This window comes from Pelobates fuscus, chromosome 6, assembly GCF_036172605.1.
Source record: "Pelobates fuscus isolate aPelFus1 chromosome 6, aPelFus1.pri, whole genome shotgun sequence".
Taxonomy (NCBI): domain Eukaryota; kingdom Metazoa; phylum Chordata; class Amphibia; order Anura; family Pelobatidae; genus Pelobates; species Pelobates fuscus.
In genome coordinates, this window is record NC_086322.1 from 136,210,772 (window position 1) to 136,236,709 (window position 25,938).

General features: G+C 40.3%; 1 protein-coding gene across 49 annotated transcripts in view; it reads right to left on the reverse strand.

Annotated features, from left to right (window-relative positions):
* ANK2 (ankyrin 2) overlaps nucleotides 1-25,938 on the reverse strand; it is a 540,585-nt gene that overhangs the window by 165,020 nt on the left and 349,627 nt on the right. For all 49 annotated transcript variants that reach the window (XM_063458296.1, XM_063458304.1, XM_063458330.1 and 46 more), the window contains exons 5-6: nucleotides 3,573-3,671; nucleotides 1,998-2,183 (exon numbers count right to left, since the gene is read on the reverse strand). In XM_063458296.1, the coding sequence (XP_063314366.1) occupies nucleotides 1,998-2,183; nucleotides 3,573-3,671 (285 nt within the window). The remainder of the gene's footprint in view (nucleotides 1-1,997; nucleotides 2,184-3,572; nucleotides 3,672-25,938) is intronic.

The following is a 25,938-nucleotide window of genomic DNA, read 5'->3' on the forward strand; positions in this document are numbered from 1 at the left end:
ATGGGCTACAAGACCATCGCCAAGCAGCTTGGTGAGAAGGTGACAACAGTTGGTGTGATTATTCGCAAATGGAAAAAACATAAAATAACTGTCAGTCTCCCTTGGTCTGGTGCTCCATGCAAGATCTCAGTCCAGGAATCAGTCCAGAAACATGAGGATCTTGTTAATGATCCCAAGGCAGCTGGGACCATAGTCACCAAGAAAACAATTGGTAACACACTACACCAAAATCCTGCCTGCAAGGTTCCCCTGCTCTAGAAAGCACATGTAAAAGGCCTGTCTGAAGTTTGCCAGTGAACATCTGAATGATTCAGAGGAGAACTGGGTGAAATTGTTGTGGTCAGATGAGACCAAAATCAAGCTATTTGGCATCAACTCAACTCGCCGTGTTTGGAGGAGGAGGAATGCTGCCTATGACCCCAAGAACACCCTCCCCACCGTCAAACATGTAGGTTTTTTCTGTCTCTCGCTGTTAAAATACACCTACCATTAAAATTATAGACTGATCATTTCTTTGTCAGTGGACAAACGTTCAAAATCCGCAAATACTCATTTCGCTCCCTGTATATTAATATTTAAATTTGTTGAACGAAGCATTTAAAAAGTTTAGCCAAAAATATGAAATCATTTGGAAGACTTATGCCGGAATATTAAATCGAGGCCTAAATCGGCTGTTGTGAAAAATTTCCAAGGGAATCGCAAATATTTGGCTATTTGGACCTTAAGTTAGCAATCCCTTTCTACATTTTACACAATTCCAAGTTTAATAAGTGAACCCCAAAGGGATTTTACTTCAGTAAGAAAATCCTCTCGCAAATTGTTAATGCTCTTCCAATACGTTTATAACATCACGCCAAGCCCTTCTCACCTTGATATATAGGCTTTGGTTACACGGTGAGCAGAGCCAGACTTTAAGAATAATACCATGTAACAAGCTATAACAGACATCTTGTCCATGGCAATGTCTCACTTCACCTGTTTCCAGTTGTCCCAGGTAATAACAGCATGGGGTTTGGATAGGCATTTCTTACTTGAGTAAAAGCTACCTTTGGCTAACATATTGGCATATCATCTCACCCAAAGATTAACTGTAACACCTGTAACTAATTGCCTTAGTCAATTCACAGATATTTTCATTGGTAAAATATAAGTAACTAAAAATGTTCACAAAAAACAGGCCATGAAGACACATAGGATATGTCATACGCAAAAACAATCCCCAAACTGCATAAATAAACACATGCCAATTCTGTACATAAAATTCAATGCACTTCTTTAGCATACTTTCTCTTTTAAATTATGGTGCATTTTCTTCAAAAATATACACAAAAGAGCTAAATGGCCTTTTTGAGTTTTTCCTGAAAGAAAGCAAAAAATAAATCACTGAATGCTTAGTTAACTACTTTGCTGATATAACTTTGTTTCCATAAACTGTAAAGTTGTTTTGTAATCAATTGCAACTTTGCTGTATTTATATGTTTTATCATAATCAAACAAGCAGCAGAGTCGGTTCACTGTAGTTCTATTAACTCAACTGGCAGCTGTGGTGAATTGACTTGTAAAGTACACTCCAAAATAACCGAACTGGAAACATCTACAATTCGGGAGGTTTTTAACTTGGGCCTCGATTTAATATTTTTTTCATACACTTTTCAAATGATTTCAGATTTTTGGATAAAATCTTTTAAATATTTAAAAAAAAAAAAAATATTAAATATACCATATATTAAAAATATCTTAATATATTTTAAAAATGAATAATTATTACAATATTTTTTCTAAATATGAAATCATGTGAAACGTTTATCCAAATATATTAATTCATTTGTAAAGCTCTTCTAAAAAATATTAAATCAAGGCCTTGGTTAGTTTAGATAAAATTCTGTCATTTCACCACAACTTGCTGTTCAGCGAATAGAGACATTTGGCAATCAAGACAGCTTAGTATCCTCATACCTTGGAATTGAGGAGGACACTAGGGCTACACTAGCTCTTACCTTTGACTGGACATCTGCATTATGGTCGTTCTGCAGCAAGAGAGCAGCAGATTTAGTGTCATCCTTTCTGGCTGCGATGTGCAGGGCAGGAAGCCTGACTTTCCCTTTTGTATCATTCTCCAGAAGAATCGCCACTACTTGGTTGTGTCCTTGCTGCAATGCCACAGCCAGCGGAGTGAAACCGTCCTAATGACAGAAATAGAAAAGCAGTTTGCGGTAGTCTATCATAGAATGTTCGGAGCATCATCCCATCATGAGTCTTAATCACAGGTGTGTTTTAGTTACCGCAGTGCTGGAACAGCTTTTTACGGAATAACAGTCCAAGACACAGACATTAGTGTAACTAGATTTACTGAGCTTAAAATTTTGGTTACCAAGTACGTAAGCTGTAGCCCATAGAAAACTTCACAATTACAAATAGGGAAATTTGCTATTATAGATTGAAATGTGCCAACTACATTGAGCCTTTACTGGTTTTAAAGGATTACTTCAACCACCATGACGACTTCTGCTTTTAAAAGTGGTGATGGTGGTAGGAGTCTGTAACTCTGTTCCTAGCTGCCTAATATTAATTCTGTGCAAAAGGTAAGTCTTTCATCAGCAGGTACAGAGGGCTGTTGATAGGTGTAATCAACTTCTGCATTGAGAAGCCCAGCTCTCCCCTACCTTTATCTCTCCTTCACTCGAACCCTCCCTGCCTTCCTGCTTTCATTGAAATAGCCTTTTATATAGCTTTTATTGAGTCCTTATTCCCTCCCTCTGTCCTCCCTCCTGGCTCTATGAGAAGCACTTGACTTGAAGCACTAGAGTACACCAAAGCTGTTGGAACAGATTCCAGGGTGTATAATGGTGAAAGCATTGCTTCAATGTTTTCCTATGGGGATTTCACGAATTCTGGATGCCCTCATGAAGAGCGTGAGGAAGTCCAGCTTCAGTTAGGCAACCAAAAGTTGCAGAGCAAGCAGAAAGTTCCTCTAGTGGCTGCCTGATTGACAGCCACTGGAGGCCGTCTTAGTCCTGCAATGTAATGATTGCATTTTCTCATAAACTGCAATAATATACATTGCAGGACTAAGTGGTAAAGGGATGCTGCACACATACCACTTCAATGAGATGAAGTGGTGTGGGTACCTATAGTGTCCCTTTAAGTTGTGGCTCTAGCCATGTTGGAAAATTTCTCCAAATCAGCCATTAGGGCTCAATTCTAAGTGAATTTCCATTTTAAGATAAAATTAGCTGAAATGTAAAACATATTTCTAATTCAGCTATGCTTCTACTTCTTTGGCTTTAAATTTTAAATTCAATTTAATTTTACTTTACATTCTGGGTTTGGTAAATAACACTGTTCATGTTCGAAGTCTATGTACCTTTTTATGAATGAGGAGCTACTGATTGGCTTAGAGCATCAGCCATCTGCTCTTAGCCAATCAGCGGTGCCTCTGCACATCAGCAGTCTGTGTTTACTCTAGCTGAAATTCAGAAACCCCATGTCAATGAGGACAGAGAGGAATGGCTCTGGATAGCCAACTTTAGGGTTGAACAATTTGTGAATAGTTTCACAATAATATTTGGTACCTCTGTGGCAGTGCTCTGATTGGCTCCATTTTCCAGTAGATATTTGACAACTTCCAGGTGGTTTTCTTGAGAAGCCATATATAATGGAGTAAAGCCATTCTGAAAAAAAGAAAAAATATATAAATTTTAAATATTAATGTTAAAACAATAATGACATTTTATGGGGGTTTTATTCCCCAGTTATTTCCTGAAATTCTATATCCTTGGAACTGGTTAGGTAGAACTGAATAATTAACTTATACATTCATACACATATTTTCCATTTTCCATTATAATTTTACTTAGTGCAGTTTTGTAATTTTTATGTAGAGGTAAATCATTTTTAGTAAGCATTCTAAACGAAGTCTCTTTATGAACCAAGAAATGTTACTACCAATTTTCACACCGCTACATGAACCAAGGAAGGCACCTGAATTTACTCTTTGCTATTTCTTGGGAGAACATATATTACAAAAAAATGTATATACTTAGTATAATGCAGGCAGGAGGAGATTTGTGTCAGGATTACTGTTTGATCCAGCACGTAGAACTGTATAGCACGGATGACAAATAAGTAACGTATTACCGGTCCTTAGAATGGCCGGATTTAACGTACATAGAATAGTCAAAATACTAGCCGAGGTCAGGGAACACAGAAAGGGACGCAGCGATGAGGAAAGCCAGGAGTGAGGATACCAGAATATAGAAAAGTCAATAAACAAAGCCAAAGTCAAATTAAAAAAACAGGTAGAAAACTAATAACAGGAACACGCTCTCGGACAACCACAAGGGAAACCACGACAGGGCACTGATCAGGATGAGAACTGGGCCTAAATACCCCTCCTTTAGTTCTGATAGGCTGTAACCGGCCTTTGACCCCAAAGTCAGTTACCAGGTTTCATTTGCATAATTGCTGCTCAGCATTAACCCTTCTGTGGATTAGGTTGCTGCTCGGCACAACTTTTCCTGTGTGGACAGTAAATGTCATTAACCACATTTCTATAAGCGGATGAATACGTGACAATATGTTAGCCATGGTTAATGCCTTACCTAAAGTATGTTTCCTTTTATTAAAACATTATGTGTTTGTCTTGGACAATAAGCAGACATATTACGTATTGCAATGATATAAACATTAATTGACAGGCAAGCAATATTCACGCTAGTTAATGAAAACTATCTAATCTTATGTAACAAGTCGGTGCGAGCATGTAAATAAATATGTATAAGCCACGTTAAGTCATCAACTGTCTTTTAGGAGCCATAGCAATGCTATGTGACTATAGGAAGTCAGCTCTGTAAATGTAAATATCTGTCAGTGTTGGTTGACATGGTGGGCAATGCAGGTCTTTGCCAAAAACCTATTATTAACGTGTGCCTGACATATTAATGTATAGTGTGAATGATGCAGTTGTAAATAAGAAAAACAAAGACCATTACTGACATTACTGATAGCAGCCCTGTTAGTCACCTAGTAAATATTCCCTGTTAACACAGTGTGTAAAACCAACATTGTGGCTGCACATGTAACATAGTTACATAGTTACATAGCTACATAGCTGAAAAGAGACTTGCATCCATCAAGTTCAGCCTTCCTCACACCTGTTTTTTGCTGTTGATCCAAAAGGCAAAAAAAAACCCCAGTTTGAAGCACAATTTTGCAACAAGCTAGGACAAAAAATTCCTTCTTGACCCCAGAATGGCAGTCAGATTTATCCTTGAATCAAGCACATATTACCCTACATTGAAAGATTATATCCTTGAATATTCTGTCTTTGCAAGTATGCATCTAGTAGCTGTTTGAACATCTGTATGGACTCTGATAAAACCACTTCTTCAGGCAGAGAATTCCACATCCTGATTGTTCTTACAGTAAAAAAACCTTTCCTTTGCCTTAGACGAAATCTTCTTTCTTCCAGTCTAAACGCATGGCCTCGTGTCCTATGTAAAGTCCGGTTTGTGAATAGATTTCCACACAATGGTTTGTATTGGCCCCGAATATATTTGTATAATGTTATCATATCCCCTCTCAGGCGACGTTTTTTCTAAACTAAATAGGTTTAAATTTGTTAACCTTTCTTCATAGCTGATATGTTCCATTCCTTTTATTAATTTTGTAGCCCGCCTCTGCACTTTTTCTAGTGCCATGATATCCTTCTTTAGAACAGGTGCCCAAAATTGCACAGCATATTCAATATGTGGTCTTACCAGTGATTTATAGAGAGGCAAAATGATATTCTCGTCCCGAGAATGAATGCCCTTTTTCATGCATGACAATACCTTACTGGCCTTGGCCACTGCTGATTGACATTGCACATTGTTGCATAGTTTGTTGTCTATAACAATTCCCAAGTCCTTTTCGTGTGTTGTTATCCCTAATTCGCTTCCATTAAGGGTATACGTTGCTTGTGTATTCTTTACGCCGAAGTGCATAACTTTGCATTTTTCAACATTAAATTTCATCTGCCATTTGAGTGCCCAGTCCTCCAGTCTATCTAAATCCTTCTGCAGCAAAGTAATATCTTGCTCACATTGTATTATTTTACAAAGTTTTGTGTCATCTGCAAACACTGAAACATGACTTTCAATGCGGTCTTCAAGATCATTTATAAAAACATAACATGTCAACCAGGTCTGGAAATGCACTTTAGCACCAGGGTTATGAGTAGTGGACACAGTATAGCTTTCCACCTTTATAAACGCAAAATATTAATAACAATGTAAGCTAGCACTCCCTCGCAAGTCATCACCTTTAGGAGGGACAGTATCTAATTTTAACCTTGCTGTTCATTATATCTACAGCTCAGAAAGTGTGGTGTGTGTATATGAGTATCACAGAGTAGCAAAGTCCACAATAAGTAGCAAAGTCCACAATAACGTATGTTGGTTTCTATGAAATATTTGATTCTTCCTCTAAATGCTATTCAGTATTACCTCAAAAAAAATCTTGCTGTGACACTTCATAAATACATGTATATAAATGTACATGTAAGGGTCAGTGTGTGTGTATGTATACAGGTATGAATGATAGTTGCATACACACTCACCCTTATACTTACATACACTACACAGTCATGCATACATAAATACGGTACATACATACAGGCACAATCGTATATATCTATAGGCAAATTCAAACAAACACAAATCAAGACTCTAACTTTCATTTATTTGCACACTGGGGCTACATTCTTAAACACCATGACTTTTCACACAAACACATATTTGTTTACAAACTGCTAGGCAGGGCCTAGAGACAAGATGGCCCTTTTGGAGCCTAAATGTGCCCCTGAATGGGGTCCAGTGAAAAGGACAGTCAGCAGAGCTCAAGAACGTGGTTTACTGGCATTTGTTCAGTAAGATGGATTCCCATTTGGATCTCTCTTTATCTCCATTTACATTACAGCCTTTATATCAGAGAGTTATTTCATTGCAAGTTTTAAAGAATTACAAACAGCCCGTTAATATTGAAATGAGATATGGAATGTCCGGAGTCAGTGGATGCATAGAATTTGATACAGTTTGAATTTCCCGAGGTAGGCACACATACTTCAATGTAATAGCCTCTGAATACTTGTGCAGTCTCTGCAGGATCAAATTCTTTCATCTCTATCATTTAAATGTAAGGGCATTTCACATAGTATTTTTATTGTGGCAGTAATCGCAAAGCTGAGCTCTTTCCAATTCCCATCTGAAGTTACCTGTAATGCATTCATTAAGCTTTGAACACAATTATGTAGATTTGATTTAACTACAACTTGGGTTTGCCATTTTAATGACATGACACACTATGCTTAAAATAGTGTAATCATTATGTAGCTAAAACAAATGTTTCTTCCTCCTGTGGTAAAAGTACAGAAATATCTAGTGTTGTTTGAGACATGTACATGCACATGCACATCTTCCAATATTCCCTGCCCACCCTCAAGGACAAAGGTGGGCAGGGAAGAGAGCAGGCTGCCAGTGCACTGTGCAGAGGGTGGAAGAAGGTAGACCTAGCTGCTTAGCGCGGGCTCAGCCACAGGGGCGGCTGCCAGGAGCCCAAAATTATTAGGGGTGCAAAATTTCAAAAGAAATTTAAGAAAGTAGTAATAAATAAATAGTGCGCTCTCCCCCACAAGAAAATCTCCTAATGTTCGAATATGCTACACAGTTTTTCAACATGACGGGGCAAATAAACGTTGCCACATATTCGTTTACAGTTTTCTTGCTAATTACAGCTATACTGTCCACATGTAATAGCACTCCCACATACAGTACAGTACAATTACACTAGAAGCTGCACCGCTTCCCCTATTTCCCTGCCCTCTTCTCTCCTTTTTTTCCTGTGCGGTACCTGTAAACCAAGAGAATCAAGGGTTTGGGGGTCACCAGAGCACACATACGCCCAACTGACTTGAGCCTATCCAAGGAGGCTCTGTCCCATGTGAGTGAGACCATTGCGATCCGTACCACCAAAATCACTTCAAAATTCTGTATCACTACAATATTGCACTATGTTAGCTTTATTGTTACAGATTTAAATATTGAAACACATTGTTTAAAAACAAGGGGTAAGTTCAGAAACTATAAGCGCTCCACTTATACACCAGTGGTGGGATATGTATATTTTTCACTTCTGTGTGCATCTTTTCTATACAATTTTGTGGGGGAAGAGAGTCCCTATTTTGTGTGGAAGCTGCTAAATTAATGTAAAATATCAGATATTTTTTCAAAGCGCCTACTTTTTGCACACTTATATTCGTTTCATTTCAGTTTAGGATCAGGCTTACAATTGAAAGAAATGCCTGTTTGAATTGGAATTTCTTAAATAACTAACTGATCACAAACTTGCATTCTACAGATGTGCGTTGATCCCACTATACGTTGAGTCTAAAGATGAGGAGTAACCGAGATACAGAAATATTGACAGGGAATTATTACACTTGTGCTTGTCAATTATTCATAGCACAATACTTTTTTGTAAGTTTCGGAGCAAATTAGAAGCTCAGAAGCCAAAGCCGAAAATTAAAAAAAAATTGTGTCATGTCAGTGAGTGCGTGCTTTTTATCCCCTGCAGACTGTGCATAGTGTATACTATTTGTTTAGAGCCGAATGTTCCCTTGGAATAAGTTTACCACCAGGAGGAATGTGCAGCCTCTGCAGCTGTGCTCACATTTATTGGAGAGTACTGTATGTCTTGCTATGCAGAGATGGAATTACTCCCAACTATGCACCTAGCAACAAATATACGAAAAGGGATACAGCCTTCATTCAACAGCTTGTACGGATAACTTCAACATGTTGAACTCTAATGAGATTTTTATATCCAATTCCTAACCCATTACATTTGGAAAATAAAAAAAAGTATTACAGAGCAGTCATGTGAACATATTGTGAGGACACATTAAGTCTTATAGTATTATGTTTTACATTAAATATTTGGTCTTGCATGGGAAGAAACTGAATTAAGAATGCATTTTGAATTGCTGCTTGTTTTGCAGTAAGTATATTTAACGGCTTTACTACTTTTATGTTAGTGTGTATAAGTTAGATAGATAAAAGCAAACTATCAGAAATGGTTTGCTAAAATGGAAATTGTCAGGAATTGCACCTGGATATTGAGAATTATAGGTCTAAAAATATGAGTTGGAGAATTTTGCAATTTTGGCAAATGATTAAGAGGAAATGAGTAGTGATGTCGCAAACATAAAATTTTCCATTCGCGAATGGCGAACGCGAACTTCCGCAAATGTTCGCGAAACGGGCGAACCGCCATAGACTTCAATAGGCAGGCGAATTTTAAATCCCACAGGGACTCTTTCTGGCCACAATTGTGATGGAAAAGTTGTTTCAAGGGGACTAACACCTGGACTGTGGCATGCCAGAGGGGGATCCATGGCAAAACTCCCATGGAAAATTACATAGTTGATGCAGAGTCTGGTTTTAATCCATAAAGGGCATAAATCACCTAACATTCCTAAATTGTTTGGAATAACGTGCTTTAAAACATCAGGTATAGGGGGCGGAGCTAGCAGCAGACCCGGCCAGACGCATCTCCCGCTGGCTCCGACACTAAGTGGGCCAAACGGCAAATTAAACCAACGAAAACCGGAGCACACGGGCTTTCACCTACCCTGCAGCTGATCTCACTAATATGGGCCGAAAAACAAAGAAGACCAAGGCGGATCGGGCGCCCATCAGCCAAGATATCGGCGATCTTCTGCGGCGCGCACACCAGACCGCATTGCCCAATATGGCGCCGCGGGATGAAGCATCCTCATACTCCTCTGAGGACTTCCACACTGATCTGGACGGAGGAGCCATGCTGGGAGCAATACCGAAGGTACAACCTCCACCACCTGAGGGCCTAGAACCGATCACTAAAAACATGCTAAAATCTATGCTAGAGGAGCTGCGCTCCAATATAGCAGCAGACCTCTCACAATTTAAAGAGACAGTAGCTGGTGCACTTACCCGACTCACAACCCTAGAGGCCACGTCCAGCAACCAGGACTCCAGAATAACTAAAATGGAGCAGAGGCTGGAAGAGATACAACTAGCCCAGAAAGGCATGGAGGCCAGAGTTGACACCTTGGAACACCAGAGGCGACGGCACAACCTTAAACTGAGGGGCATCCCTGACACAGTGAGCACCGAGGAAACACCGCACTACATAAGGCGTCTCATCTCAACCCTGCTACCAGCCAAACAGGCAAAGACACTGAAACTGGAAGGCATGTTCAGGCTACCAATGCCAAAAAACGCCCCTACCACGGCCACAGCGGATCTCATCCTCCCCTTCCAAACGATGCACGACAAAGCCTTAATTTAATAGGCAGTGAGAGGGAAAACCCCAATCCAATTTGAAGGCTCATCGCTGCTCCTATTCCCTGACCTAACCAAAAATACATTACTCTGGTGCAGGTCTATGAAACCCCTACTCCAAATCCTAAGAGCCCAGGACGTGCACTTCCGCTGGGGAAACCCCAGACTACTCATACTCACCCACCAGGGAGGCACCTACAGAGCCAAGAACCCACTAGAACTAGAGGCCAACATGCGCAGCCTGCAGCTGATACCAGAACAGGACGCCTCAACCTCCCGCCTCAGAAACATGGACCCATCTAAGATCCCGACCTTTACGCCACGGTCAACTACCGGACGACCACCTGCACCACAGGTCACTTGACTGGCCCACGACACGCAGTCCGCCGGCAGGAGATACCTCCACCAACAAGCCAGAAGGACAAGATCATGCAGACGAACTGTGCACTGACAGTTTTATAACTCTTTAATGTTTTTTTCTTGTTTTTTTATTTTTTGATGGCTATTATTCTCACCCGCTGCTGCGCTCCCACTTATGCCTTACTATCCTATTCCCCCTCTGTAATGAAGCTGTAACCTCAACGGGGAGCTGATACACCCCGACCTGGACGCTATCCTGACAAACCTACTCAGAGGGGGCACGACACTCGAGAAGTCCCCCCCCCACCACCCTCCCCACCCTTTATAGCACGAAACACATGCGCCATAGCTATGTTACAAGAGGGTGCTAATCTGTACCTTGAGAAAGGTTCTAATGCCACTGTTTAACCTGTCTAATTATATATACACTGTTGAAGTGTTGGACCCTAATATGTTATCTTACAAAACTAAAAATGTGCTGTATACTCAAATGCCACGTTATGTTATAACTGTTTGTTACATTACTGCTTGGAACTGCTATTGTGGCTGACCAAGCCTATTGTTCTACCACGCACAACAAAAATAAAGAATTAAAAAAAAAAAAAAAATCAGGTATGATGTTGTATCGATCAGGTAGTGTAAGGGTTACGCCCGCTTTACAGTGACAGACCAAACTCCCCGTTTAACGCACCGCAAACAACCGCAAACAGTCCATTTGCACAACCGCAAACTCCCCATTTGCAAAACGTTCGTGTGTGGGGGTGCTGGAATGACGTGGGCCAATGGGAGCCTGAATCAACTTTTGGCTCCCACTGCCCCTTTAAGAGCGAGCTCGTGACTCGAGCCGTGCTCCTAGTGCCAGGCAGGCCACGTGACCGATCACTGCGGTCAGTGCACACGGCCACGTCAGAAGAGGAGATCAAGCCGCATGCGGCTCGTGTGGAGGCAGGAGTGATCCAGCCACGCGCGGCTCAAGCTTAGGAGCCAGGTCGGTCCCAGGATAAGGTAAATACAGCCACAACCACTTATCCCAATCACACACCTTTCCTAACGTCCTATCCCATTAAAAGCATATTACCGCGTATTTAATAAAACAGATAGACCCCCTACTTCATTCAGGTTACCGATCGATGGTTCGATATTCTGAGCCCTCTCTGATTTACTGTACACGACTATTCGATATTCCCACAAATTTTATATAGCATTTTATGTTTGTTTGAGACCACCTTAAAAATATTGGACATCGCTAAAAATCATGATCACTATATACTTTCTCTACAAACCTCTAAAACGAACCAAACTACTCATCCATCCGCTATACCACTTTATCCCACCTAGAACTAGTGCCCAGTTGAAATACTTGACTCTTACTTACCCACACTCAGTCATGCCACACACATTTCACCACTACTCTCACTGAATCCCTCTGACTACGGCTAAATTCATCTTCTACATCAGAACACTACTCCTAAGATTGGGTTGTATCCATGTCTCGGGTCTTTCATTTAGAATAGGGGCAGCTTCGGTCTCCTTCAACACTGACACTCCAGTGCATATTATTAAAAGATTGGGCAGATGGAAATCCTCAGTCTACAACCGATATATTCCTCATCCCGAGAAAGAAATGAGGAAAGCTTTTAAAAGTTTGGCTTTGTAAATTTGATGCAATAAGTGTTTTTCTTTAATACCTTTTCACCCTCTTTGCATGAACCCGATTTACATATATTACTAATATGTTTCTGAACATATATATTATATTATTCACTCACTCACTCTCTGGGCCGGCCTAAGACATCATGCTGCCTAGGTCCAACGATAAATGACTATGGGGGATAATGTATAATAAACACAGGTTACTGGCTATGGGAGGGATAATGTATAATAAACACAGGTTACTGGCTATGGAAGGATAATGTATAATAAGCACAGGTTACTGGCTATGGGGGGATAATGTATAATAAACACAGGTTACTGGCTATGGGGGATAATGTTTAATAAACACAGGTTACTGGTTGTGGGGGGCTAATGTATAATAAACACAGGTTACTGGTTGTGGGGGGATAATGTATAATAAACACAGGTTACTGGCTATGGGGGAGTTAATGTATAATAAGCACAGGTTAGTGGCTATGGGGGGATAATGAATAATAAACACAGGTTACTGGCTATGGGAGGGAGAATGTATAATAAACACAGGTTACTGGCTATGGGAGGATAATGTATAATAAACACAGGTTACTGGCTATGGGGGGATAATGTATAATAAGCACAGGTCCTGGCTATGGGAGGATAATGTATAATAAACACAGGTTAATGGCTATGGGGGGATACTGTATAATAAACACAGGTTACTGGCTATGGGAGGGATAATGTATAATAAACACAGGTTACTTGCTATGGGAGGGATAATGTATAATAAACACAGGTTACTGGCTATGGAGGGATAATGTATAATAAACACAGGTTACTGGCTATGGTTAGATAATGTATAATAAATACAGGATACTGGTTGTGGGGGTATAATGTATAATAAACACAGGTTACTGGTTGTGGGGGGGATAATGTATAATAAACACAGGTTACTGGCTATGGGGGATAATGTATAATAAGCACAGGTCCTGGCTATGGGAGGATAATGTATAATAAACACAGGTTAATGGCTATGGGGGGATACTGTATAATAAACACAGGTTACTGGCTATGGGAGGGATAATGTATAATAAACACAGGTTACTTGCTATGGGAGGGATAATGTATAATAAACACAGGTTACTGGCTATGGAGGGATAATGTATAATAAACACAGGTTACTGGCTATGGAGGGATAATGTATAATAAACACAGGTTACTGGCTATGGAGGGATAATGTATAATAAACACAGGTTACTGGCTATGGTTAGATAATGTATAATAAATACAGGATACTGGTTGTGGGGGTATAATGTATAATAAACACAGGTTACTGGCTATGGAGGGATAATGTATAATAAACACAGGTCACTGGCTATGGAGGGATAATGTATAATAAACACAGGTTACTGGCTATGGTTAGATAATGTATAATAAATACAGGATACTGGTTGTGGGGGTATAATGTATAATAAACACAGGTTACTGGTTGTGGGGGGATAATGTATAATAAACACAGGTTACTGGCTATGGGGGATAATGTATAATAAACACAGGTTACTGGCTATGGAGGATAATGTAAAATAAACACAAACACAAAAAAAAAAATTTAAAAAAATAAAATAAAAAAAAAGAATGCAGCTTCATAATTAATCTAAATTGTATGCTGTCTAGGAGGTGGGAGGGTCTGGGAGGGAGGGTCTGCTGCTGATTGGCTGGAATGTGTCTGCTGACTGTGAGGTACAGGGTCAAAGATTACTCAATGATGACAAATAGGGGGTGGACCGAACATCACATATGTTCGCCATCCGTGGTGAACGCGAACAAGCTATGTTCGTCAGGAACTCTTCGCCAGCGAACCGTTCGGGACATCACTCGAAATGAGTGAATTTGTGAGAATTTCCTGCTGGTGATAGGTGTATTTTAAAGAGACACTATAGTCACACAGACCACTTCAACTCACTGAAGTGGTCTGGGTGCCAGGCCCACCAGATTTTAACCCTTCAGATGTAAACATAGTAGTTTCTCTGAAATTGCAGGGTTAATCCAACCTCTAGTGGCAGTCTTCCTGACAGCCACTAGAGGTGCTTCTGCAACGAAATTTGCATCCAGTGTGCAGAACGTCCATAGAAGAGCATTGAGAAATGCTTTCCCATGGACTGTTTGAATGCGCGCGCGGCTCTTGCCTTGCATGCGCATTCCGCTCCACTCGGGAGCTGATGTCAGCAGGGGAGGAGAGGTCACCAGCACCGAGGGAGCCTGGCGCTGGATAAAGGTAAGTGGCTGAAGGGGTTTTAACCCCTTCAGCGCCAAAGGAGGGGGGCCCTGAGGGTGGGGGGGGGGGGGTCCTAAGGATGCTATAGTGTCAGGAAAACGAGTTTGTTTGCCTGACACTATAGTAATCTTTTAACAGTGAGAGACAGAATAACTAAAAAAAATAATCCACAAAAATGCACATAAAAAAAAGATAGAAACTGATTTTCACGTCAATGAGTGAAATAAGTATTTGACCCCTTCGACTTAGTACTTGGTGCAAAACACTTGTTGGCAATCCCAGAGGTCAGACGTTTTAATCAGATTCCAAACTCTCCACCATGGTGGGCACTACAGGATTTCAGTCCTTCACGGCGTAGTATGTTAGCAATTGTTTTCTTGGTGACTATGGTCCCAGCTGCCTTGAGATCATTAACAAAATCTTCCCATGTAGTCCGGGGCTGATTCCTCACCATCATGATCATTAAAACTCCTCGAGGGGAGATCTTGAATGGAGCACCAAATCGAGGGAGACTCAATTATTTTGTGTTTTTTCCATTTGCAAATAATCGCACCAACTGTTATCACCTTCTCACCAAGCTGCTTGGTGATAGTTTTGTAGCCCATTCCAGCCTTGTGTAGGTCTACAATCTTGTCCTTGACATCTTTGGACAGCTCTTTGGTCTTGGCCATGGTGGAGAGTTTGGAATCGGATTAATTGATTGCTTCTGTGGACAGGTGTCTTTTATTCAGGTAACAAACTGAGATAAGTAGCACTCCATTTAACCTGTATGAAAGACAGCTGGGAGCCAGAAATCTTGCTGATTGATAGGGGATCAAATACGTATTTCACTCATTGACATGCAAATCAATTTATAACTTTTTTGACATGTGTTTTTCTGGATTTTGATATTGATATTGATATTCTGTTATTCTACCATTCTACCATTAAAATTATAGACCAATCATTTATTTGTCAGTGGACAAACATTCAAAATCAGCAGGGGATCAAATACTTTGTTCCCTGTAAGTCTAATGACAGTATGGACATTGCAAACAATTGTGTCATACAATGGTTATGCATTAAATCCAGGCATAACATCTTTCAAATGTTTGCATATTTGCTAAATAAAGAATGATGCAGAACTGCTGGGGAACAGTAATTTCTACACCATTTAAGCAGAACAATAGCAAAACTAGATATTTTTTTTTCATTCCAATAGTTTTTGGGTTCTGTTAGCAATTAAATTATCTGGTCTCCACATTTCTCGATTTAGTCAGGCCCCATTTCCCCAAAGTGACAAAGAGTCTTAAACTAGTTAATGCTTTTTACTCTCAGCAATTGTTGCTTACATATGTTCATTGATGTATTGGAAAATCTGGATGAACCCCAGTATAAACATGTATCCCTAACACTATAATGTTCTGCTTACAATCTTTATGATCTCATCCCACCCAGTGCTTCCCTGCAGGGAAAGATTGGTAGCCTAAAGCTCCTGCACGTCAACATGTTACTCTGCGCCAATCAGCATCCCCTCAGTGTACCGACATGATGTAGATCGCTCTCTTCGCTCATGACTATTGCGTGACATGTATATCTCTGTAAGAGTCATTTGAAAAATTGTAACACTACTGGCATAGTTCCACATTAATACTTAGAAAATCCCCTACGGCTAGGTTAGTCACCACTGTATGAAAAAATCTCCATTGCTACATAACTGGTGGCTGGGATCAAGCTTTATTTTAAACCGTAAATCCAGCAATGACAGCAATTTTAATCCTGCTCATGCTGCAACCCAGATAGCTCAGAAACTCTGGCAGTGTACGTTTGTGAAAGGGTACATGATCTGAAGAGTGAAAGGGATTTCCAGATCCTCAACTGAATGTAAAGCTACAGTGAGATGAATCTCTAGCATGCTGAGGTTCTCAGCAAGAATCATTGTATTTTTGAAGCTCCAATGAGAAGCCATTTAATCCAAAGCATTGTAAACCTGTGTCACTAACACCCACACAGAGAGTATTTACAATGTTCTCAAATATTCTCATGCAAATCTTTAAAATAAAAAAAAATCTAAAAAGAAAGAGCTATAGGAGATAAAATATGTGTCAAATAGAAACCCAAGTAACATTGGAGTTGCTTATAAATAGTATTCTAGTGCATTGTTCTAAAAGTGGAGTAGTCAGCGGGAATTTTCATGTTACCATGGTGATTGCTCCATATTTAGAAAACATAAGTGGTATGGCACACTCATCTATATTATAGAATATATTTGAATCTGACTGTAAGACACACTCCAAGCACCATAACCTCTGCAGCTTTATCTAGTGGCACATGGAGTCAAGGTATGTAATCCCCCTATTATTGAAACTGCCTGGCTCCCAGAGCCCACCGATTCACCTTGGGAGATCGTAATAAAAAGGAATGCATTTTTAATAATACACACAAAAATATTTCCTGCACTCAGACTCCCACTACTCCTGGGCGGCAGCAATGATCATAGTACACAACAGCCCCAATACATTCAGTAAAACCCCCTGTAAACCCTCCAAATAAATGGAGGTTTTTTTAGTTCCATTCCAATGGCCACCTGCTACATCGAGTGTTCGTGTAGGACCCACCTAAGAGGTTTGCCTTGACGTGACAGGTGGGCTTGCATTTCATGATTTAAATCTAAAGCGTTAAGAGCAGGATTTAACATATCCAAGATTAATTTTAAGGGCACACTTTTTGACCACTTAAATGAACCCTCTACACAATGATATTGGCATCCAAAAGTTTATTTGCCTTACCATCTCTTTAACAGGTTGGAGAATGAGATGTAAAGAATCCCCACAAGTGAATGCCAAAGTATTTAGAGATAAAAAAGTTTCCATCAAAATAGAGTAAGTGGTGCTAAATAGGCCGAGGCAAAACAACAAACAAATCAGCAATATCATGCTCATGCCACAAATCATTCCATTGCTATTACAATTTTTAAATAATTTATGAAAAAATTTAGGTCATATGATTTAAGAAAATGTTTAGTATATTGACTGAAAGTTTTTTGAATGTGTTTACGGACTTTTGACACACAATGAAATATTGGTGCTCTTGTAGCAGTATTTGATATATTGTATGTATTGTATCTCTAGGAATGTAGAGAATACATTTAAAAACAAAAACATGGGGGTCAAGCATAGATGTCAAGAAAAGCTTTGAGAATAATCGGGTTAAATACACCCAAACATTACCCCATCCAGCACAAACCTCAACAAAGCACAGATGGAAGGACGAGCAGGAGGCAAGAGTGGCATGAAAGCCACTCTCGGAGAGTAAATGCTCTTGTCAAACAAAGCTCTCATTTACAGAGCGTGTTGCTTAAATGGCAACGGGCATGGAATTGGAAAGTGCCAGACTCTCTTCAAGGCTTTCTAGCCCATGCCATACGCAAACACCCGACCTAGAACCACAGATAGAACTGCACTACTTGCTGCAAGAACTAGTAACAGACATTAACAGAGATCCAAAAGCTCTCACAGAAGACCTCAAAAAATTGTTGTTAGCACTGGGAAGGAGGACAAATGCCTTGGAAGACCGCATTGATGAAATCATCACACATCATTACACTTGCAGATCACGATGCAGAACTCCTCAAGGAGGTGAAAATGCTCAAAGTTACAGACCTGAAGGACAGGTCACGAAGAAACAATCTTCTCAAAGGATATTAAGCCATTTGCCAAAATATGCTCAAACATTCCTAACCTCGCTACTGCCAGAGAATGAGTGAGATGCTGCCTGCCGGACCACACTCATGGCGTGCCAAAAAGCCAAAGGATGCCCCTCATGATGTTACCACCATAGTGCATTTCTAGAATGTCAAGGACACCACTGTACGACAGGCAATGACACTGGAAACTGCCCTGCACAGTCCTCACACCTCAAGGCATTCGCTGACCTTTTGCTTTTTCACCATCCAACTAAGGAAGGAATTCTTTTCTGTCACAGCAGCCCTTCGGGCACAACAAATACCCTATTAGTGGAGTTTTTTCCAGAAAGGTTCTCATCACAGGAAGGAATGAATAATCTGATATAATGGGACATTCCCTATAAGTCTGGCAAATCTTCTCCAACCTCCCAATCCAAGTAATTCAGAATGCATCCATAGCGGTTCTTGGAAGGCAGGAGTTCCTCAGGCTCCTCTCCTTACTTTCCTAGAAACCAAGGCTGAAATGACACGCAAGAGTATCAAGGGATCCTCTACGCCAACCGAACTTGACATTGCTCATTTGGCAGATTCCCAACCTGGGACCACTTTTCCCACACTACTATACTCAATTGTTCTATAAACCAAAATCTTTTATTTATCAGGAAGGTGGACAGGTAGGGAATTTGGAAAAGTAATTTATTTATCAGGACGGCAGACTGGGAGGGAATCTGGTCCTTTATAGAAGGTACATTGATGAAATTTTTATGGTCTGGAAAGGGTCAGAAGAAGATTTTTATATTTTTTTTAAATGATGATAACTGAGGCATAAGACCAAAGGCATTAGCTCCAGTAGAATATATATATTTTTAGACCTTAATATTTATGTTTTTTTTTTTTTGTCAATCTCTGTTTTATTGAGACAGGTGATAAGTACGTTTCACAAAGTAAAGACTTAAAACAAGCGTAGACATATACATAGAAGACAGGGTTATCACATGTTAAGTAAACTGTAAAGAATAAACTCTTAGCAGCTGACTCTTTTTTTGAAACAGGTTATATAGGTTAAGTAACATAAGATGCAAACATAGCGTGTAGAGCTTCTCGCTCCGGAGGAAAATAACATGGGCAGTACAAGTAGTTACGTTACGTAGTAGAGAATGCCAACTGTCTTTGTGGCGCATTTGTATATAACTAAGAATAATTGTGTCATGACAGGGTCGCCAAAGGCTGTCGCCCACAGTGCTAAGATTGGGCTGTTAATTCAATGTGGGGGTGCAGGGAAGGGGGGGTGCGGGAAGGATCGTATGGGGAGGCAAAATCCCCTTGCCAGCTAGGCCGTACAGAAGGGCGGGCATTTAAGGTCACTTGATATGCCATGGAATTAAAAATATATAAATAAACAATTAAACAAACATAACACAATTTTATGGCAGGACAGGAGGCTTCATATTTGCTTTACCTTCTTTACTGAAACCTCCAGCAGCAAAGAAACAGTTAACAGAACTTTTCAAAACAACCAATCAGAACAAAGCAACAGTAGTATAAAACCCCTAAGCAGGCTCTTCCACTTCCTCTTTCATAGAAACATAGAAACATAGAATGTGACGGCAGATAAGAACCATTCGGCCCATCTAGTCTGCCCAGTTTTCTAAATACTTTCATTAGTCCCTGGCCTTATCTTATAGTTAGGATAGCCTTATGCCTATCCCACGCATGCTTAAACTCCTTTACTGTGTTAACCTCTACCACTTCAGCTGGAAGGCTATTCCATGCATCCACAACCCTCTCAGTAAAGTAATACTTCCTGATATTATTTTTAAACCTTTGTCCCTCTAATTTAAGACTATGTCCTCTTGTTGTGGTAGTTTTTCTTCTTTTAAATATAGTCTCCTCCTTTACTGTGTTGATTCCCTTTATGTATTTAAATGTTTCTATCATATCCCCCCTGTCTCGTCTTTCCTCCAAGCTATACATGTTAAGATCCTTTAACCTTTCCTGGTAAGTTTTATCCTGCAATCCATGAACCAGTTTAGTAGCCCTTCTTTGAACTCTCTCTAAGGTATCAATATCCTTCTGAAGATAGGGTCTCCAGTACTGTGTACAGTACTCCAAGTGAGGTCTCACCAGTGTTCTGTACAATGGCATGAGCACTTCCCTCTTTCTACTGCTAATACCTCTCCCTATACAACCAAGCATTCTGCTAGCATTTCCTGCTGCTCTATTACATTGTCTGCCTACCTTTAAGTCATCAGAAATAATCACCCCTAAATCCCTTTCCTCAGATGTTGAGGTTAGGACTCTATCAAATATTTTGTACTCTACCCTTGGGTTTTTACGTCCAAGATGCATTATCTTGCACTTATCCACATTAAATGTCAGTTGCCACAACTCTGACCATTTTTCTAGTTTACCTAAATCATTTTCCATTTGGCTTATCCCTCCTGGAACATCAACCCTGTTACATATCTTAGTATCATCCGCAAAAAGACACACCTTACCATCAAGACCTTCTGCAATATCACTAATAAAAATATTAAAGAGAATGGGTCCAAGTACAGATCCCTGAGGTACCCCACTGGTGACAAGCCCAAGCTTCGAATATACTCCATTGACTACAACCCTCTGTTGCCTGTCACTCAGCCACTGCCTTACCCATTCAACAATATTGGAATCCAAACTCAAAGATTGTAGTTTATTGATAAGCCTTCTATGTGCAACAGTGTCAAAAGCCTTACTGAAATCTAGGTAAGCAATGTCTACTGCACCACCCTGATCTATAATTTTAGTTACCCAATCAAAAAAATCAATAAGATTAGTTTGGCATGATCTCCCTGAAGTAAACCCATGTTGTCTCTGGTCTTGAAATCCATGTGTTTTTAGATGTTCAACAATCCTATCCTTTAACATGGTTTCCATCACTTTCCCCACTACTGAAGTAAGGCTTACTGGCCTATAGTTGCCCGACTCCTCCCTATTACCTTTCTTGTGAATGGGCACAACATTTGCTAACTTCCAATCTTCTGGGACTACTCCTGTTATCAATGATTGGTTAAATAAATCTGTTAATGGTTTTGCTAGTACACCACTAAGCTCTTTTAATAGCTTTGGGTGTATTCCATCAGGTCCCATTGACTTATTTGTCTTTACTTTTGACAGTTGAAATAGAACCTCTTCCTCTGTAAACTCACGTGTAATAAATGACTCATTTATCCTTTTTCTTAACTGAGGTCCCTTTCCTTCATTTTCATTTGTAAATACCGAACAAAAATATTCATTGAGGCAGTCAGCTAGACCTTTATCCTCATCTACATACCTTCCTTCTTTTGTTTTTAATCTAACTAATCCTTGTTTTACTTTTCTTTTCTCATTTATGTATCTAAAAAAAGTTTTGTCCCCCTTTTTTACTGACTGTGCTATTTTCTCTTCTGTGTGGGATTTGGAAGCTCTTATAACTTGCTTAGCCTCTTTCTGCCTAATCTTATAGGTCATTCTGTCTTCCTCACTCTGGGTTTTTTTATAATTACTAAATGCTAACTTTTTGTTTTTTACTATTTTGGCCACATCTGCGGAGTACCACAGTGGTTTCTTGAATTTTTTGCTTTTACTGACAAGCCTAATGCAATTTTCTGTTGCCTTCAGTAGTGCAACTTTTAAATAATCCCATTTCTTTTGGACTCCATATAAATTGCTCCAGTCTGATAATGACTCCTTTACACATATTCTAATTTTAGAAAAGTCTGTTTTTCTAAAGTCTAAAACTTTTGTTTTTGTGTGGTGTGACTCAGTCACTGTTCTTATATTAAACCACACTGACTGATGATCACTGGATCCTAAACTTTCACCTACAGTAATATCTGATACCAAATCTCCATTTGTTAACACTAAATCTAGTATGGCCTCTTTACGAGTTGGCTCCTCAACGACTTGTTTTAGAGACAATCCCAGTAGGGAGTTTAGAATATGTGTGCTCCTGGCACAAGTAGCTATTTTTGTTTTCCAATTCACATCAGGAAGATTAAAGTCACCCATGATGATAACTTCCCCCTTCATTGTCATTTTAGCTATTTCTTCAACTAGTAGATTATCTAACTCTTCAATTTGTCCTGGGGGCCTATAAATCACACCTACACGAGTTACTGTGTGGTTACCAAATTCTAACGTAACCCAAACGGACTCTATGTTCGCCTCACTAACCTTTATTAGGCTAGATTTTATGCTATCCTTTACATACAGGGCCACCCCTCCCCCTTTCTTGCCTTCCCTGTCTTTTCTATATAAAGAGTACCCTGGTATTGCTATGTCCCAGTCATTTTTCTCATTATACCATGTCTCAGTAACAGCGACTAAATCTACACTATCAGTTGCCATTATTGCCACAAGTTCATGGATCTTATTCCCTAAACTGCGAGCATTTGTAGACATGACTCTAAGCTTATCATTTTTTAACACACTTGCTACAGGCACCTTCTGTCCTTGTTTTGGGGGACAATTGGATTGATGTTTTATCACCCTTTTGCCCCCCCCTCCTAGTTTAAAAACATCCTAGCAAAACCTCTGAACTGCTCACTGAGAACATTTGTTCCCTTTTGAGAAAGATGCAAACCATCTTTTTTGTACAGTTTATTTCCATTCCAAACAGAGCTACCATGAGCAATAAAGCCAAATCCTTGCTCCCGACACCATTCACCAAGCCACAAGTTAAAGTCCCTAATACGCATCCGCCTGTCGTTCTGAGTGTTATGCACAGGCAGAACTTCAGAGAATGACAGTGTGGAAGCAACCTGCCGTATATCATTGGCAAAAACACTAAAAACTTCCTTAACCTCTGAAACCTCATTGCAAGCCAAGTCATTTGTCCCTAAATGGACAAGTACATCCAATTCCCCTTCCTGCTTTGCTTGCTTAACAATATTACAGATACGTCTCCTGTCTCTGTGAGCAGTAGCTCCGGGAAGACACCTCACAAGACCACCATTGTCCATCTCCACACCTCTTATGATCGAATCCCCCAACAACAACTGCTTTCTATTTGGCCTCACCATAGTCTTCAAGCCTCTCTGCACAACACCACTAGCCTCAGTGCCTCTCTGCACAACACCACTAGCCTCAGTGCCTCTCTGCAAAACACCACTAGCCTCAGTGCCTCTCTGCACAACACCACTAGCCTCAGTGCCTCTCTGCACAACACCACTAGCCTCAGTGCCTCTCTGCACAACACCACTAGCCTCAGTGCCTCTCTGCACAACACCACTAGCCTCAGTGCCTCTCTGCACAACACCACTAGCCTCAGTGCCTCTCTGCACAACACCACTAGCCTCAGTGCCTCTCTGCACAACACCACTAGCCTCAGTGCCTCTCTGCACAACACCACTAGCCTCAGTGCCTCTCTGCACAACACCACTAGCCTCAGTGCCTCTCTGCACAACACCACTAGCCTCAGTGCCTATCTCCAGGACACCACTACACTCTGAAAGTGCAGAAAATGAATTATGTAGAACAACAGACTGTGCAATATGCCTTTTATCCACAACTCCAAGTCTACCAGATCCTACAGTAATCCATCTGCCATTCCTAGTATGTCTCTGCGGCAATGGCTTTGCAGCAGTTCCAGCCTGAATTTGTTTACCAGATAATTTACAAATCTCAGACTTCAAAAATACAATCTCCTGCCGCAAGATAGAGAACTGTCTACAGATTAGACAACAACCAAACCTCCAAAAAGTGGAACGTGAAACAAATGCAAAGCAACTATTACACTGAACTAAGTCTGCCATTCCAATGAAGCGAATAATTTAAATCAAACAAATTTTACCTTTTTTTTTTTTATTTATCCTCCTGGATACCTCAGATTACCTCCAGTTTATCTCCAGAATATCTCCAACCACACACACACTTAGAAGCAACACTCTCCAGAATATCTCCAACCACACACACACTTAGAAGCAACACTCTCCAGAATATCTCCAACCACACACACACTTAGAAGCAACACTTAGATGAAGCAACCAAGCTCTATTAGCCAAGCTAATGACAACTACCCTTATATACTCCTAAAATCACCTCCCACTAGGAATGTTTAACACCTGGGTAGGCCTCTGCTTATTAGCAAACAATAGCTAATTTAAATAGCAATCAATAGCAAGTAGCTACCTAATCCAATCAAATGCCTTATAATTACCAACAGGAAATCAAACCTTGTGCAGTCAGTAACCTTTTCCTACAGATGAATCTTACCTGTAACAGTAAAAAAGAACTCTTAGCACAGCTCTTAGACAGTTGAAGCTTCTGTAAAACTCTCCAGAATATCTCCAACCACACACACACTTAGAAGCAACACTTAGATGAAGCAACCAAGCTCTATTAGCCAAGCTAATGACAACTACCCTTATATACTCCTAAAATCACCTCCCACTAGGAATGTTTAACACCTGGGTAGGCCTCTGCTTATTAGCAAACAATAGCTAATTTAAATAGCAATCAATAGCAAGTAGCTACCTAATCCAATCAAATGCCTTATAATTACCAACAGGAAATCAAACCTTGTGCAGTCAGTAACCTTTTCCTACAAATGAATCTTACCTGTAACAGTAAAAAAGAACTCTTAGCACAGCTCTTAGACAGTTGAAGCTTCTGTAAAACTCTCCAGAATATCTCCAACCACACACACACTTAGAAGCAACACTTAGATGAAGCAACCAAGCTCTATTAGCCAAGCTAATGACAACTACCCTTATATACTCCTAAAATCACCTCCCACTAGGAATGTTTAACACCTGGGTAGGCCTCTGCTTATTAGCAAACAATAGCTAATTTAAATAGCAATCAATAGCAAGTAGCTACCTAATCCAATCAAATGCCTTATAATTACCAACAGGAAATCAAACCTTGTGCAGTCAGTAACCTTTTCCTACAGATGAATCTTACCTGTAACAGTAAAAAAGAACTCTTAGCACAGCTCTTAGACAGTTGAAGCTTCTGTAAAACTCTCCAGAATATCTCCAACCACACACACACTTAGAAGCAACACTTAGATGAAGCAACCAAGCTCTATTAGCCAAGCTAATGACAACTACCCTGAGCACTCACCAACTCAGAGTTGTCTCTGCTCTGGGTTGTTTTTTTATCCTGCATGCTGCTTGCTTATTTGAACAGTCTGTTTAATCAGTCTATTTACTAGGTTTGTTTTAGCAGCTTAATTGCTGCATTTATTTAGGCAGGCTTCTTGCTGAATTTATTTTAACAGTTTATTGCTGTGTTTATCTAGGCAGTCTTTTGCTGGCTTCAGCTAGGCAGTCTCATGCTGTGTTTAGCTAGGCAGTCTCATGCTGTGTTTAGCTAGGCAGTCTCATGCTGTGTTTAGCTAGGCAGTCTCATGCTGTGTTTAGCTAGGCAGTCTCATGCTGGATTTAGCTAGGCAGTCTCATGCTGGGTTTAGCTAGGCAGTTTATTCTGTGTTATTTCCTATACCACTCCATGCTATGTAGCATGCAGTTCTCTCTCTCTGCTGCATGGGGACTGGATGTCCCTGCTTTAATGCTTTTACTCTGCCTGTACTCTGTTTCCCCTCCCTGGGTCTCCCTGCTGGGCTCTGTAGCCCATACCCTTTCTCCCTTATTCCCCACCTGCTCCCCGCGGCCCCTGGCCGCTTGCTG